The sequence below is a fragment of the Camelus bactrianus genome, chromosome 6 (genome assembly GCF_048773025.1).
Source record: "Camelus bactrianus isolate YW-2024 breed Bactrian camel chromosome 6, ASM4877302v1, whole genome shotgun sequence".
Classification (NCBI taxonomy): domain Eukaryota; kingdom Metazoa; phylum Chordata; class Mammalia; order Artiodactyla; family Camelidae; genus Camelus; species Camelus bactrianus.
The window spans coordinates 65447793-65466443 of record NC_133544.1 but is presented as its reverse complement, the minus strand read 5'-3'; the positions used below and the strand labels follow the sequence as shown (position 1 = coordinate 65466443).

Here is an 18651-nt window from a genome sequence, read left to right as displayed (position 1 = left end):
TTCAGGGGTCCTCATTTAAGAGAGTATAAATTTATGACTTTCATTAACAATCTGTATCAAAATTATCTCTAACAGAATTTACCATATATTTTAATCTTTATTTCTTCACTGATATATATTGACTGTCTATCATAAAAATATTTAATAATTTTATATGTCTGTTTTACTGTAAATCACTAAATTTCATTATGTGTTATAAAAGCATTATATGTGACTTTAAATATTTTATTGTATTTTCTGCCCTGATAATGATTCTAAAATAAGACAGTGCAACCATACATTACATATAATCCATTCAAATTCTGTTAGGACAGTATTTGAAAGAGTATTAATTATATAGTCCTAAATTCTAGAAGTTCTATGCAGAGCTAACATGTTAACATTGTAATTTTCTCATGGCTTTTTGCATTTTCTGATTTCTCAGGGTGTAAATAATAGGATTCAGTAAGGGTGTGATAACAGTGTAAAATACAGCAAGGATTTTATTACCTGCAAAACTACTGAATGGCCAGGCATAGATAAAGATGCATGGCCCAAAGAACAGAGTGACCACAGTGATGTGGGCAGACAGTGTGGACAGAGCCTTGGAGAGCCCTCCAGATGATCTTTGTTGCACAGTGACCAGGATGACGGTGTAGGAGACAAGCAGGAGGAGGAAACAGATAAGTGAGAGCAGTCCACTGTCCGCAATGACAAATAATTCCAGAGTATATGTTTCCACACAGGCAAGCTTAATCACAAGGGGAAGGTCACAAAATATATTGTCAATGATGTGGGGGCCACAGAAAGGCAAGTTCACTGTTAATACCATCTGACTCATGGTGTGTATAAAGCCAATTGTCCATGAAAGCACAACAAACCCTCCCAGCACCCTGTGGCTCATGATTGTCCTGTAGTGCAGGGGTTTACATATGGCTACATACCTGTCAAAAGCCATGGCTATCAAAAGAGTCATCTCAGCACCTCCAAAGAAGTGCATGAAGAACATCTGGGCCATGCAGCCCCATATGGAGATGGTCTTGTGTTCAGCGAGCAAGTCTCTGATCATCTTGGGTGTGGTGACCGTGGAGAGACACAGGTCCAAAACAGAGAGGTTTCCAAGGAGGAAGTACATGGGAAAGTGAAGGGAGGAACTGCATGCCACTGTGACCATAATGAGGATGTTTCCCAACACGGTAGCCCCGTAGATCAAGCAGAATGTCACAAAGAAGACGATCTGAAGTTCCCATGGTGCAGAAAACCCTAGTAGAATAAACTCAGTCACCACAGATCCATTACTCAGATCCATTTCCTCCACTCAGAAAGGTTCTAGAAGTTTTCTATATATGGAAGAGATTTTTTAAAAAAAGCCACAATTAGTACTGATGTCTTCTGATTTCTATTTGATGAATAATAGTTGGTGATATGAGAGCATGTATTCTTAAATCTCAGACCTTCTTGAAGCTGTTTTCTCAAATTCTTGCATTACCATTGTTCACAGTGAAGAGCTTGTGTGTTGTGTGTAAATGTATGTATGCGGTGGGTGGTTTAGAAGTAAAGAGTGCAGTGAGTTGATTCAAACATTTAGATTTTGCTTTGATTGTAAAGTATCTGACTAAATTCTCTTTACTTAACTTTTTAAACACCATTTGTAGGATCTAGAGGGGTCAAAAATAATCAATAACAATCTCATGATTCCTATGTGCTAAGCAGTGTTTTAAGAGTTTCATATACATTAACACACTTAATGCTCATAGCAATGCTATGAAGTTTTATAATTACTCTAATTTCGCATATGAAGAAACCATAGCATAGATGTAGTGAATGACTCATCCAATATTACACAGCTAACAAGGAACAAAATTGGTATTCAATTCCAGTCAGTCTGACACCAACATGTGGGCTTATAGCAATATATCATATTGCCTCCAAAAGTAAAAGAACATGTATTTATGGTAAATTTTTTAAGTATCAATTAAATTTGTTTGTTCCATTCATATGGAACACAGCAGATATGATTCAACAATTATGTTGGAATCCCTCTATGTAATTAACTGCATATTTTTTTCCTTATACAAATGAATAAATTCCATCTAGGGAGTTTACCATCTGGAGAGATTAATTATCAAACAATAAAAGCAAGAAAATATTTACTTTAGCCCATGAGATATGAAAAATGTGGTAAGAATTTTTAAAGAATGGAAACCACTTCCAAGTGTCACTTTCGAGATACAGCTTCAAGCTTTGTTGTCCTTATCTTCAAAACATTTAAAGTAAAAAGAATTCTTATGATCAGTAAACTAAAAGGACAAGGCTTAGGGAATGTGTGAGGATTTACAAGAAGAAAAGAATGAAGAGCAGTGACTAGGAAGCATGGTATATCATCACCATTACTCAACCTTAATTCCCTCAATTACTGTCCTACCTTAGATATTTTTCAGAAATGGATAATACCTACCAATTAGGGAAAATAAAAATGAAATGATGTAGTTCCTGTAGGTCAACCTCTAGGAGTGTAGAATAGATGCTGAAAAGTGGACTGTGGACCTGGAGGAGCAAACAGAGGATAGCTCCACACCACGCCTTCTGTGAAGGGGTATCTTACATGATTATCATGTGAGTGAGCAGGAAGGTTGTCAGTGAGACTTTGGTGACAGTAATTGAAATAACTACATGCACTTTAGAGAAAGGACAAGGCTTGATAATTAATACAATGAATATGCCAGCTTTAATTTGGGAACCAGTGCCTTTGTTATGGAATTTTATGATCCATGATATAATTAAAAACAGAAAATCTTGAATATGAATTTGATTCAGTTAAGCAGAACTTGATTTAAAAGGTTTATTTTGGCCTTTTATTTTATTTCAGAGGGAATGCTAGCGTTCATTTATGCTGTTGGTTTTTCCAGCGTTTGTTCTCTTATTCCTCTTCTTCCTTTCTAAGCATGCTTTCTCAAAATAGTTACTTGATTCTGCACTTAATATACCTGTTCTTATATTATGAGAGTACAAAGGCAAGGGAAATGAAAAGGAATAAATTATAGTAGAGACAATCCTATTAGTGAAGAAAGTTTTCTTCCTCTTGAATAATCAATTGCACATTTCACTATAATTACCTGTAGTCAATTTATGATGGGCTTTGGAGGATTTTGAAGATAGAATAATAATATATTAGAACTAGGGTGGAATTTTGTAATCATTTATTCTTCACATCCTGTTTAGTAAATGAAAAGTCAAGATCTACATAATTAATTAAATCTTCCCAAGTCTTAGAGGCAGAACCACCCAAGGCTATGTCATGAATATTAGGTGAGATGGTGCAGGTATAAGCTCCTTGCTAGGCACAGAATGAGCACTGAGAGGGCATATGTTGAATCTGAGTCATTTATGTAAGTCTAATATAATCCCGAGACTTTTCCATATGAATGTCTATTAGGAAAGGAATTAGCCATTACCTGGTTAGTAAATTGTTGTATATATATATTTCTGATCTTGCCCATGTGTATATAATACATATAGTACTTAATATAAGCATAATTGATTCAAGTAAATATTCTCTTCCTTCTTCATTATAGGCATTTTAATAGAATAAACATAATTTTAATCTTGATGAATTTCATGTTTCTCTAAAATTACACATACTTACGCTAAAATATAGATGGAACCAAAAAAAAAAAAAAAAGCTAAGTAAAAGAAGCCTGACACAAAGGACCACATGCCGTATAATTTTGTTTATATGAAATGTCTAGGAAACTCAAGTCTGTAGAAACAGAAAGTATATTAGTTGTCTCTTCAGCTGGTGACTGATTGCAAATGGGCACAAGTTTTCTTTATGTAGTGGTGAAAATGATTTAAAATAAGATTGTGCGTAGCTTATAGTTGCACAGCATTATACATCTTAACTTTTATTCTGGAGCTAAAATTATCTTTAATATATTAATTTAGTGTTTTTAAATACAGTTTTTTAAGTTTCTAGTACTATCCAGCTGCTTGTACTCAAATTTATTTCACCAAGAGATAATCAATAATATGCTACAATCCAATACAATCTAGTTTTAAACTTTATTAAAGTCCTCTATTTGAATTTATAATCTGATTTACTTATGTATTTGGAAATGTGCTCTTCTCTGCTTTTATTAGTTTTCTTTTTTGATATTTTTCTTACTATTTCAAATACTCATAAGGAGTTTCCTGAACTTTTCACATTTTCCTTCATTCTCTTGAATATGAACATCCTGTAAGACTTCTCCCAATTTAAGATCTCATTTGTGTGTACGGTCTAATTGTAAGATTTATATGGAGAGTTTCTAAATATTTCTGATCATTAATTCTCCCTTGCTAGCTTCTTTTCCAACTGCCATTATGATATACTTATTTACATATTCTAGCTACACCTGAAACTTGATTAAAAGAAAAGTATCCCTATTCTATCAAAAAAATGCAAGTTTCTAGCTTTTCCATTATTTTCAATGATATTATGAGTTATCAGGATGCTCAGGATTTACTTTCTCTAATTTTGTTCGTCATTCCTAATCACTTACCAACTACTGCCCAATTTTACTCTGCAATATCAATTTGAGAGAATATACCTTTTAAATTTTCATGGAAATTGTTGGTTATAGCTCATTGTCAAATAAGTATGTGATTTCATGTCTCAAAAGACAGAGACTTTTCCTTACAAACAACCCAGAATTAATTAAATACTGTCTTCAGTATACTAGCCTTCCAATGAATAACTCTCTATGATATCTTCACTTACCTGCTCTAATGGCACAGAATGAGAAACAACATGTTCAAGTAGCTATTCAAAATTAGAAACATACTTTTCATTGTCTGTGATACTCTTCATCTGGTTCTGGATACGATTTTCTGCCTCTTTTATAAAGATGTGAACCGCTTTGGAGAGAGATTTGTTGGAGCGCTGGGAATCCAAATTTCACTGGGAGTTGTTAAAACACCGACTCTGCTGCCCTAGCATGACCACCAGAGATGTGCCCACTTAATTTCAGATCCTGTAATATGCTGTTGCTCTCCTTGAGCATGGGAATGATTAAAAATGCATGAGAATGTTGGTTGGGTGGTTGTGATACGGTAAGTGTAGGCATCTTTGATTTGATAGACTTTTCCGTTCCCTCATGTTAGTCCCCAGCTGTTTTCTTCACAACTTTGCAGTCATTTTTCAGATGTGTAATCTCCAAAATTTTCTGTGCATAACATTCCTAAAAAATGGTCTATGCATGTTGTAATTTATTCCTAAAGCACATACTGTGTACACATTAATGTGTTAGAAGTAGAAATTGTTAAAGATAAAGTTAGAATAAATCATATTAAATTATTTATAATTTGATATACATTAATGTTACAACTGACTGTTTTATGTTCACTAAAATACTCACAATTATTTCTTTGATTTAGGTACCTTACATGAGAGTTTCAGAGAATATTTATATGGCAAAATGGTTTTATTATAAAATATTGGAATAAACTTGTTTTACAAGGTGTTACTTTTACAAAGTTAATCATATTGATCCTGGTGTACTTTGCATCACAGGCTTCAATATCTGTTTCAGTAACTTGCCAACAAAAGATGTCATGAGTAACTTTCAAATTGGTTGATATGTCTGCCACTTACCTACAAGTCCTTATTTAATTCCAGTCAAATTCACTACTTAACTCATGGCTTAGTGGAGATTTTTGTCATAGACTTTGCTTTTATTATGATACTTATTACGATTTATGAGAATTATTTATATACAAATGTTAAAATTAATTCATACTTTTATATAAGGCATAACTCTTTCTCATAACACATAACTTACTCCATCACTTGATTACAGGTCTTTAGAAGTGGTTTCTGTGTACTTTTTGATAGTGTTTGCTGATAAAGAATGCATTTTATTTATTGTCATATCATTCATGTTAGCCATTTTTACAGACTGGCAGAAAACACAATTATTTTCTCAGTTGAATGTGTCTTTTGTCCTTTTGCTGTTAGTAAGAAAATTCAAAAACACTTTTTACAACATTTAGATGACAATTTAGATCCTTCCATTGGTTATCATGTGACTATTAATATTGCCAAGAAAATGATACAGATTTATTTCATATTTTATGTTTATTTTTAATACTTTACTAATCCTAATCACTAGCTAATATATCAAGATATGGTATAGATGTTCAAGTTCATTGTTAATAATTATGGAAGCAATTCCATATTGTAAAATAATGTTTCTTAATAACTTAGAATTTTTTAGCCAGTTTATTGTTGGTTCTGATAGTTCATTGTTCTTTTACTTTGTGATTTAACTGATAAAGAGTTTATATTATGGGTACCATTGTCAGTTCTGCCATTTTATAATAGTTTACATGAGTTTTGAAAATTAGAATGATCTTCAATCCAAGGTTTACTTTCAGAAATATTTTTAAAGCCCCTAATGAAGTTGCGGGGGATGAATTCAGCTAAAATAAGATAATATAATCTTTAAGTAACCCCTCCCCCTTACTTTGGCACACCTAAGCTATTATTAGAGTGATAATTATTTATTGACTAATAATTTGTTCAAAGCAAATGACTGTAAAGAGGCGTGCTTTCAACCCCTTTGTCTTTGGTTAACTCAAATTTTCTTCAGAAGTTTTTAATGCCCTATGTAGCATGACCAGGTAACATACAGAATTTAGAATACCTTAAAATAACCTGTGGAGTAAATATTAGTAAAGGTAATTTATCTTTTAAAATTAAAAGACACATAAATAGATGTTCTCATTTTTTTTATACCTGATTAATTGATTTCTGCCAGCTTAAGATGTATTTACTCTCCTTGGGACAATGGGTTTAAATAACTTTTAAAATGATTTTTTAATTCAGTCTTCTCTTTTTGTTCATATATGAATTCCGACCCAATATTCCTCCAGGTTCTGTACTACTCACATTAATAGCCTTATTTCTTGATTAAATATGCACCCTAAGTCACTGGCCAGGGTAAAATTCTGTGATTCCTGATATATGTCTTCCCTCTCCTCAGATGTTTAGTACTCTCAGTTTATATTCACTTTACTGCATATTCCTTGCTACAGAGATTGTGTTTAGTATACACTTCTACCTGTACTTTAATATCTTATTTTTGGTTGATTTATTGAATGAATTTCCTTCCTTTCTCTAATATCCTTCAGCTCTTTAGTGTGGAATATACTGTCCTTTGACTTTCTCCAAGGGAAATATTGTGGGACAAAATTTATGTGTTCTAACTTCAAATTTGTTTTCCGGCAGCATAAGTTCTTACAGTGTAGGTATTGCTCCAAGAAATAAACTTTATTTACAACAAGTTCTCAAGTGGCTAAAATGAATTCTTGAAATAGATACTGAATTCAACAAAGCTCAAACCTTTCCAGGGCTCATACTGTATGTCAGGAACCTGTCCTCAAGGAATCTTATTATTAGAAATTGACCCAAATAATCCAGTGCTAAATGTGTTGATACAGGTATGCAGTAAATGCAAACTTTGTTTTACATAGCTTGCAAATTTCTCATAAAAGAGCCCAAATTTCCCAAAAGAGGCAACTGTGCCTTTAATGATAGGTACGACTTTGCTGCTAAGAGAAGCAAGAAGAAAAATCTAGGCAGAGAAAATTATATACAGGAAGATATGGAAACAGAATATTCTGACCTATTAAATGAGCAGAAAATAGCTAATATGTTTGAAATATATGATAGATTGGTAAAGGGAAAGGGAGAGTTTTTGATGAGGACATAAGTTAGATTAGAATAAGAACTTTGAAAGGTCTTCAGTATCAATCAAAGCAATGTGGAATATATTCTGTAGTTAATGGGGAGCTGTTGAAATGGTAAAACAGAATATCAAGAGAACTGAGCTTCACAAGGTAATAGTAATAGCACTGTAAAGTATTAGTTTAATAATCTAGGTAAGAAATGATGAAAGTCTGAGCATGGAGAGTAATAGAGAAGAGGGTATGATTAAATTATCAAGTAGCACTGTGAGGATCTGGTAACAAAGTGTGCATGATTGATGACAGTATGTATGGAGTGGTGAGGTCCAAAAATATTGTCTGTAGATTTTCTGCATCAGAATCGAATGAAGTAGGGACTTCTGGAATGGAAGACTGTGGAGACTGGTGGACCCTCTCTCCAACAAAAGAAACATTTAACTAGAGAAACTCATGAAGAACAGTAATTGGGGTCTCTGAAAATTGACCTAGGGCATACAGAAAATAGAGAAACATGATTTAAGAAATCTACTAAATATTGTTAAGATGAGTGAGTCTGGCATTTAAGCCCCACCACCAATTCTCCTCGCCCTTCCCCACCAGCACTTATGGAAGCCTACTCTGCTCTATTCTCAGTCTTCTGCTTCAGAAAGTTGTGGTCAAGAAGATAGGGACTCGCATTCCTCAGAGCTTCCAGTCTAGGGTTGTGGTTTCAGGATTCACCCTGGGAGGATAAAAAGCTCTATTCCGGATAGACACCAAGGAGAGGATGGAAGCTATTTTTCCCCACCCAACTCCTACTTACAGGGCAGAGATTCCACTTATATGAGAAATTTAAAGCAGTCAAACTTATGGATGCAAAAAGTAGGATGGTGGTTGCCAGGGACTGGGTGGGGGAGGAAATGGGGGGTTGCTTTTCAATGGGGATATAATTTCAGTTATTTTATATATATATATATATATATATATATATATATATATATATATATATATATATATATATATATATATATATATTATTCAGTTACATATGTATATATTATAGTACTCTAGGGCACACTTACAATTTTGTCAAGAGGATGGTTCTCATGTTAAGTGTTCTTACCACAACAATAATAATTTAAAAATTCTACTCCAGACACAGCAAGTTGAGAATACTAGGGCTCCCCTCAGTACCTCTATCCTCCAGCTTACTTGAAGAGTGGAGTTCATGCCAGAAGGGGCAAGCTGAGATGACTAGGCTTGCTGCTCCTACCCCTAATGCCCATTCATAGAGCAGGGAGATAATTTCGGGAGATGTGGCTGCTGTCCTTGTCCCCAGCTCCTGTGCAGTGGCACACAGGTTCCACCCAGAACAACTGGCATACCATGAGTATGAAGAACTCCACAGTTCCACCTGAGTGGCCTGCCTTTATTCAGAACAGAGCTTGGAGCATTCTGTGTATAGAGACAATGTCAAAAATAATGGTACTCTTGTAGAGAGCAATAAACAAGGCACTCATAGCACTGTGATACTGGTATCAACAAAACAAATGCACAGCAAGAAGAAGTTTAAGATAGAGAAACAAAGCAGAGACAAACAAGAAAAATTCTACTGGGATCACAGCCAACCCTGGGGATAAGGGAAGTGATGGCATACACTGGCTGCACCCACTTAGGAGAAACCAGACAAAAGCATGGGACAGAATTGAAGAGATTCTCTAAGCCACATGCAGATCTGTTTATAAAGAGTGGAAGCCTCACTGACTCAAGAAGCTTAAGTGCAGTCACTAATTAAATAGTCTGAAAAATAAGCTATACAGAACCAAGGACAACGCCTAGGAAGCCAAACTTAAAAATAAAAATCACACGAATTTCTCATAGTCTGGAAGACAATGTGGAAACCCCTGTCTGTGCACCTCCCAAAAATGATTGGAGAAGGAGCATCCAGCTATTAGTCTCTGACTAAATGTGGGGCAAAAATGTAAACTCCTTGAATTATGAGAGCAGCCTCCAAGCCACATGCATGCACATCTAGTAATAAAGGATAAAATTCTAACTGGCCAGGGAGATATAAGCAAAACCACTGACCAATAAGTGGCTTGTGATGTCTCAGGGGTAGCCAGACTGGAAGATTAAAATCAAGGAAAAAAATCTGGACAGGGCCATCAGAGACTACATACTGCAGGGGAAATAAACTTCACAGAGTTCAGAGTTAGTTCAGCCAAGTCACTAAAGGAACAACCAAGCAAATAATAACAAGAACATCAACACTGGAAGAGAGAGGTATCAGTGACCCCAGTTATTTCAGTATATTAACAAAAATGTTTAATTTTCAACCAAAAAAAATTCTCATGGGTTGCTATAGCCATCTCAGTGTGGTACTGGCATCTCTCCTAATTTAGGTGTAATCCCACATGCATATTCCATAACCTAGAGAATAAATTGTAAAGTTAACCACCAATATCTCCTTGATAAGGAAAAGTAAAAGAAAAAAGAATTTTTAAATCTATCAACAAATATGATATTTACACAATTATAATAACAAACACTTGAGGAAGGAAATATTCTTAGTTTCATTTTTTTAAACATTTTTTATTGATTTATAATCATTTTACAATGTTGTTTCAAATTCCAGTGTTCAGCACAGTTTTTCAGTTATATGTGAACATATATATATTCATTGTCACATTTTTTTCTCTGTGAGCTACCATAACATTTTGTGTATATTTCCCTGTGCTATACAGTATAATCTTGTTTATCTATTCTACAATTTTGAAATCCCGCCTATCCCTTCCCACTGTCCACCCCCTTGGCAACCACAAGTTTTGTATTCTATGTCTATGAGTCTATTTCTGTTTTGTATTTATGCTTTGTTTTTGTTGTCGTCGTTGTTGTTGTTTTTGTTTTTGTTTTTTAGATTCCACATATGAGCGATCTCATATGGTATTTTCCTTTCTCTTTCTGGCTTACTTCACTTATAATGACACTCTCCAGGAGCATCCATGTTGTTGCAAATGGCGTTATGTTGTCAGTTTTTATGGCTGAGTAGTACTCCATTGTATAAATATACCACTTCTTCTTTATCCAGTCACCTGTTGATGGACATTTAGGCTGTTTCCATGTTTTGGCTATTGTAAATAGTGCTGCTATGAACATTGAGGTGTAGGTATCATCCTGAAGTAGAGTTCCTTCTGGATATAAGCCTAGGAGTGGGATTCCTGGGTCATACGGTAAGTCTATTCCTAGTCTTTTGAGGAATCTCCACACTGTTTTCCACAGTGGCTGCACCAAACTGCATTCCCACCAGCAGTGTAGGAGGGTTCCCTTTTCTCCACAGGCTCTCCAGCATCTGTCATTTGTGGATATTTGAATAATGGCCATTCTGACTGGTGTGAGGTGATATCTCATTGTAGTTTTGATTTGCATTTCTCTGATAATTAGTGATACTGAGCATTTTTTCATGTGCCTTTTGATCATTTGTATGTCTTCCTTGGAGAATTGCTTGTGTAGGTCTTCTGCCCATTTTTGGATTAGGTTGTTTATTTTTTTCTTACTGAGTCATATGAGCTGCTTATATATTCTGGAGATCAAGCCTTTGTCGGCTTCATTTGCAAATATTTTCTCCCATTCCTATTCTTAGTTTCTATAATCATAATTTTACTAATGGTAAACTACTGGAATATTTGTGGCTGTCTTTTTTTTTTTTTTCACTATTAATTGCATACTTCTTTCATCTTCATCCAAGATCTCCAATGATGGTGATTCTTTACTTGGTAGAGTGAACCAAATTTTAATTTTTCCTATGTTATGCAATTTTCATACTTTTACTACTTGATATGCAAATACTGTGAGGCACCACAGAGAATCACTTGGCTTTCAAACATCATGATTTTTCCTACCCTGTTTTGTAACAGCAGTCCAAGTACACCTTGATCATTGGGATCAATCTTCTTAGCTGGTTTAATAAACTATTTTCCATTGAATCAGAGGCATAAGTAGACTGAAATGGCTGGTGACTTTTTACTTTAAGGTCAGTGAAAATTTTTTTTAATCCTTTTGTTGGAAAGATTTATTTATTGGAAACTATGACATGTAAAGGAGGGGAAGGAAACAAAAATTTATGAATGCTATTAAAATTTAGATAAAATATTTTTAGTTATAAAAACATAGATTTTGTAATTAGAAGTAGGATCTGATTCTAAATCTAGTATTTACAGTTTATGTAGCTAGTTTGTTAAATTTGGTAATGCTCAGTTTTCTACTGATAATGTGTAAATGGTATTCTCTATTTTCATAGTTGTGAAGTTAAGACAAAATGCATGCAAAGCACAACATACATGGCTAGAACTCAATAAATGGTATTTTAGAGTCTAATTTTGTTTATAGAGAAATTTAAAATTACAACATGAATGATACTATATTAGAATGGTTTCTACTTGGATGCACAATTCAGAATGTTTCATTGCATATATACTTGTGTAGGGAAGGATTATCATTTCCCAAAATATGACTCATATTTAGTACAAAATCATATACCTCAGTGTCTTTAGATGATTATGATGGCAGCAACAATGGTGATGCCTTTGGTGAATGTAATATTTCAGTTAAAAGGTTGATCTGAAACTCATATGCTTGGTCTTTATTTTTATTATTGCTTTCTTCATGTCGTTATTCCTAAATGAGTAGATGATTGGATTTAAAAGAGGAGTAAAAATTGTATAAAACACAGAGAGGATCTTATCTACAGAGACACGGCTGAATGGCCATATATAGATAAAGAGGCAAGGTCCAAAGAATAGTACCACCACAGTAATGTGAGCTGAAAGAGTGGACATGGCCTTGGAAGGCTCACTGAATGAGCGATGCCAGACAGTAATCAGGATGATGCTATAGGAGATGAACAGAAAGGTGAAACAGAAAAAAGAGAGTAGTCCACTGAGTGCAATGACTAATAGCTCCAAGGTGTAAGTGTCAGTGCAGGCAAGTTTGATCACCCGAGGCAGATCACAAAAAAAACTGTCCACAACATTGGGACCACAGAATGGTAAAGTCACTGTGAAAACCATTTGGGTAATAATGTGCACAAAACCAGTTGTCCAGGAAAAAAGTGCAAGTCCAATGCAAGCACGATGGCTCATAATATTTTTGTAATGGAGAGGTTTGCGTATGGCAATTAATCTATCAATTGCCATGACTACAAGCAACATCATTTCATTTCCACCTAAAAGGTGAAGGAAAAACATCTGGGCCATGTACCCTTCATAGGAAATGGCCTTATATTCACTAATTAAGTCACAGATCATTTTAGGAGTAGCAAAAGAAGCTAGGGACATATCAATCAAGGAGAGGTTGGCCAGTAGGAAGTACATAGGAGAGTGTAATTGAGGGTCCAGTTTCACTACTAAAATAATAATGAGGTTACCTACTAAAATGGCTATGTAGATAATGGAAAAAAAGAAAAAAAAAGAAAATCCGTAACTGATGAAATTCTGTGAGTCCCAGCAAAATAAACTCAGACACTGTGGAGTGATTTTGTTTTTCCATTTGTTTGGCTGTTGGCATATGTTACCTAAAACAAAATCAAAATAGATTAAAGTCTGTTAGTTAAAAGTTGAAAGATATAATACATATTCATTTAACTTCGCTTCATAAAGCTCACTGAAATGTGCAAAAGAATCAAAAGTATTGAACAACATTGAATTCAAAAATGTTTTTAAAAAGGACAGACATAAGTTCTCAGCAGAGATTATAAGGAATATCTGCCATAAACCAAGATATTTGAAGAAAATTGAAGCTGTCTATGCGGAACTCATATCTGGATTAATCTTGAGAAAAGTGATTATCTCAGTTGTGAGAGAGTATGAAAGTTCCTTGCCAACTTTGTAGAAGTTTAGAAATAGATTATTGTCCTCCATGGACAAAAACACAGGACACTTCCGTCTTGAAATCTCTTTCTACACTGCATAATAGTAAGGGTCATGTAAGAGAAAGAATGGCCAAATGCTTCTCTATTTAGAAGCGGGTTCAAGAAAAATGAAATTGAGTAGATGGAATATAGAGCATTGACAATCTGGGAGTCAGTTCTGCAGTTCCTACTGAAAGTCAGATGAGCAGAAATAATCATTATGAGTCTTCATGACACATGAATCTATGGTTGGCCAAACTGAGAGGACTTCTCACAGTTTTTTCCTGAGGTGGAAGAAGGGTCCAAATATTTGTCTTCTGTGGGCCCTGACTTTCCTCTGAGCCTATAAATTTAGTAGGTCTGGAGGTATAGTGCTCAAAAATAGCCAAATTGGATGCTTGCTGCTGGCTCCCCACTGCCTGACAACCTATTTCTGTAAGTGACTGAATGTCAAAACAGATTTGTTAAACATTCCTAACTTTTATAAGGATATTATAATTATAGATCCCTGATAAGCAAAGGGGGCTCTACAGGGAACATATCCTTATTGTTCTAGATGGGTAAGCAGACCTATGTAGAATGATATCCATTTAAACATGAATAATGCTAACCAGAAATTTTGAAATTTTTTAAGTGATACCTGAAAAAAAAAAACCAACAAAAAAGGGAAAAAACACAAAAGTTTATATCTGACTGAAGACCTCATTATTAGGAAAATATAATTAGTATAAAAATGCTTTGAAACCTTTTAAGAATTCAGAAAACTGCAAGGGGGTAGTATTGCTCAGTGGTAGAGAGCATGCTTAGCATGCCCAAGGTCTTGTGTTCAATCCCCAGTACCTCCATTAAAAAAAAAGTTGAGAGAAATGCAAAAATAATATAATAAAGATCTCTGTACTGTTATTCAGAATTAGCAAATGCTTGTATTTTTATCATTTTACTTCACAAATTTTAAATAAAATAAAAAATACCAGCGGAGGTAAGGTTCACTTATCATCTTGCTAATTTATGTGTGACTTTTAAGAAATGAATAAGTGATATCTGGTCATAATATTCTGCAAATACAAATTTTATTTTTGCTAATGAATTGCTATTATAAAAAGGTATAATTAATATATATGTACATATCTATTTTCATGTGAAAGACTTTTTCAAGATTATATTTTTAGTAGAATTACTAGTTAATTTTCAACTAATCAAATAATGCAGAATTCTCAACAAGGGGTTATATAAATTTATGCTACCACTTCCTCACAAATTTGGGTTTTTTTTTTTTTTTTTTTTAGTTCTAACCACTGTATTTTATTGTAGGAATACAAAAATCATAAAATGTTAGGAAATCACTTTATATAATTAACAGTATTAAAGAGTTGGACAAAGTACATAACTTTTAAATGACAGTAAAATAAACATCTAATAAATGGAGACATATTAGGTTCATGAATTGTAAATATTCCAATTATCTTTAAGTTCATGTATATATTCAACAAACTCCCTGTGAATCCAAGCAGTTTTTCTTTTGAAATTTGGCAAGTTGATTCTAAAATACAAAAGACCAAGATGAGCCAAGGCAATTTTTAAGGACAAAGCTAGAGGATTTGTACTACAGTATACCAAGTCCTACCTATAAAGCCGTATTATAGGACAGTTTGATTTTGGCTCAAGGATATAAATATAAAGGAATGAAACTGAAAATATCCAAAAAGCTCTACTTAATGATAGCAGCAAATAGCACAGTAAAGTACATTTGTGGAGAGACAAACAGAGCTGTTCACTGGTGAGCCCAGAGGGTTGCACTGTAATACGTTAGCAGGTGCTGGTGGCTCTTTGGGAAAGAGGCTCTTCCCGATGTCCGAATTCCAAAATATCAATAAATGCCAGAATTTGGCTTTATCATATTCTCTTAAAAAGCTGGCTTCAAAATTCACATTGCTTAGCTTCTAAGATTTGACGTTTTAATTTTTTCTTCCAGTTTTTTCTCAAGTTTGCCTGATAACAAAGTAGACTAGGTAGCAGGTGAGATAACTTTCCTAGGACACATACAAGGCAACACACAGCAATAATCCAGCTCCTGTATGCTTTCCCATGAGATGATGAGAGAAGAAGGAACTTTGATACATTTTTACTTACAGATTTTACCACTAAATCATGCCTTTTTGACATGTGACTCTGCCATGTGGCATAGTGGTGTTTGCCTTCATGCATTACTTACTCCGTAATATTACAGTTACAGCTTTTCAAAGAGTAAGGACCCAGAGCAGGGAGAATGAGATAGCAAAACAAAACAGAAAGTACAGTTGACCCTTAAACAATAAGGGTATGAACTGTGCATGTCCACTTATATGGGAATTTTTTCCGATAGTAAATACTACAGTATTACATGCCTGGTGGATTGAATCCAGGGATGTGGAACCCTGGATATAAAGGGCCGATTTTAAGTTTTACGTGGATTTTCCACTGTGTGGAGGGTCATTGCCCCTAATCTCCCAGGTTGTTCAAGGGTCAACTGTATTGTCTTGACCTAGACACAAGCACATGGTACATGTGATACATGATAGTGATAGATTTTGGATCCTTAAGGAAAATAATCAGTAAATGATAATGAGGCAAGTAATTAGCAGTCAAGAATGGAGAGCTCAGATCTCCAGCCTCCCTCCTCATTTGAAAATAAATTTCAGAGATATAAAAGATTACATCTATAAAACAGAGAACTATGAAATTAGTAAAAGCAGAGATGGGCACAGATTTTAACAAAATGTAGCTCATGAAAACATTTTAATGTCATGTAAAAACTAGAATCCATGAAGATAAAGACTGACAGATTTGCCTTTATGAAAGTAAAAAAAATGGACATAAAAAAAGAGATGAGAATATATTTTCAACAAGTGAAAAAAGAACTGTTGACTCTAATTAGTAATAAAAGGTTAAAGAAACTGGAAAAGTGGGGAAATCACATGGATTGGCAATTCACAGTGTTAGAACTGCAAATATCTTTAAACACAAACATGCTCAACCTTATTGATAAAGAAATGCAAGTTAAAATAACAAAATATGTAATTTTATCTATCACACTAAAAGTAAATTCAATTTTGATCAGAATATGAGATGGAGTTGAAGAATTCTTGAGTACTACTTTTTTGTATTAGCACAATACCTTAGGGGGTGAGAAACTTGGCACTGTATCTTAGATTTTAAAATCTTGCAACAGTTTAATGGAGAACCTCCACTCCTGAGATTTATAGCCTAAGTTTTCAAAGAAAAATAATCAAGAGTGCTCATTGTACCATTATCTTTAATAACCAAAAATTTTAAAAACTCTCCAAAACCTCATCATTAATAGAATTATTTAAAAATGGAAATCTATGTGTGCTGGTATGGAAAAATGTGTAAGACATATTATTAAATTTTTAAATGTTGTTTTATTTTAAATTATTATAATATTCTAATGAAAAACCATACACACATGTTATAGATTAAACAAATCTCAGAGAACCATAGATTCACCAAACTATCAAGAGTGCTTACCATTAGTATATTAGCTTATAGGGGTTAATGCAGATTCTAATTTTTATAAGTTCAAATTCAATAAATTTAAAAGAATTACAGTCTAGTCCTGGATAATGCTCTCAAAAATGTAGTTGGCTTTTAGCTACCAAAAACTTCAAGTCAGAGAATTATTTATTTTACATTCAGTTGTGAAAGATTTAAAAATAATCTGTAAATAACCTGAGACTTGTTCTAACTAGCTATGCTGGTTTATCATCTATTACCTAAACATTTAGAATTGCAGCAGCACTGAAAACTAAGATCAATAATTATGGATCAGCAATCAATCATAGATAGCCAGGAATGGAAATATATTCTAAGTCATGTATCAACTTCTGACAAAGCAGTTTCACCAAGAAAGGCAGGATGGTATCTTCTGTCCCTTACTCACCAGCACTTCCAAAGTGTCCTCTCTGAATAACTGGGAAAATTCTTGGAAAGAAGAACAATGAGAGAGATAAATCTATCTGATATTAAAATGTATTATAAAGCTAGAATAATAAAATGACACTTTACCTTCATAAGAATAGGTAGAAAAATGAACAGATATAAAAAAACTGGCAGCTTAGAAATAGTCATATATTAAAATTACGCTGCTTAGGATAAATGTACAGTTATTTGGGAATAAATAAGGCTGGTTAGCTAAAGTCTTAAAGAAAAATAAATTCAAATATTTTAAACATTTCAACCATAATAATTTAAACAGTAAAAGATTGAGATAAATCTATAAGTGAATATATATGCTGTGTTGTATTTTATAATATTAGGTAACATCAAGATTAAGTATATAAGTAAATATAGACACTTTGTTATGTTACATTATTGAGTCAGGACCATGTCAAATGCAGAAAACACAGAAATAAAGGTTAACAGATTTTATTCAGTAAAAATGAGTAAACTTCTTATTATCTCAATAGCATAATCAAAATTGTAAGAGACAAAAGCTGCACTGGAGAACCACAGTCACACATATATGTCCTTAATATCAAAATTGTATGAGTCAATAAGGACAATTTCAAGAGCACTGTATAAAAAAGACAAGGTGAAGCACAAAATGTTTAAGATAAACAAGTGATGTTTGAACAAATGAAAAAAATAGTTTAATTTCAGTAAAAAATATAGTTTGAGGTCATACACATCTTTGGATTTACTTTGAATGGTAGAATAAGATATCTGGTTATATTTTTCTATGTATCTAGATATATCACAAATATTATAAATATTCTTCTCCATACTTTCTGCTTGCTTTGGAAGTTGTGACTGAAAAGCACTGAGACTCTTCTAGGATTTTTTCACTTGCTCTCACTTTCTTCAGTCTCTTTTTTGTATGTCCAAAGTCTAATAAAGGAGAAATCTATTCTATTTTGAAATTGTATAAGACAACATGAAAAATGTGCCAGTTAATGACCTTGGGAAAACCTTGCATTTTATAAATGAATTCCCTCAGCAATTAAAAAGGTCGTGCATTTGGCAAGCTAGATTATTCAGACTCTCTCATTAGCGTGTAACTTTTCCCT

General features: G+C 33.7%; 2 protein-coding genes across 2 annotated transcripts; both read right to left on the bottom strand.

The window, feature by feature from the left end:
• Positions 1-376: 376 nt before the first annotated feature.
• On the bottom strand, positions 377-1288 carry LOC105079477 (olfactory receptor 4L1-like). The gene has a single exon (XM_010968260.2). The coding sequence runs from the start codon at positions 1286-1288 to the stop codon at positions 377-379; it is 912 nt and encodes a 303-aa protein (XP_010966562.2).
• Positions 1289-11938: 10650 nt separating this feature from the next.
• LOC105080159 (olfactory receptor 4K13-like) lies at positions 11939-14418 on the bottom strand. Its single transcript, XM_010969082.2, is given in 2 exon segments — positions 11939-13148; positions 13150-14418. Coding segments are annotated over 2 exon segments (957 nt in total). The 5' UTR covers positions 13246-14418; the 3' UTR covers positions 11939-12287.
• Between the last annotated feature and the right edge of the window lie 4233 nt (positions 14419-18651).

Coding starts and splice junctions, on each gene's coding strand:
- LOC105079477 (XM_010968260.2), bottom strand. CDS start 1,288: ATGGATCTGAGTAATGGATCTGTGGTGACTGAGTTTATTCTACTAGGG.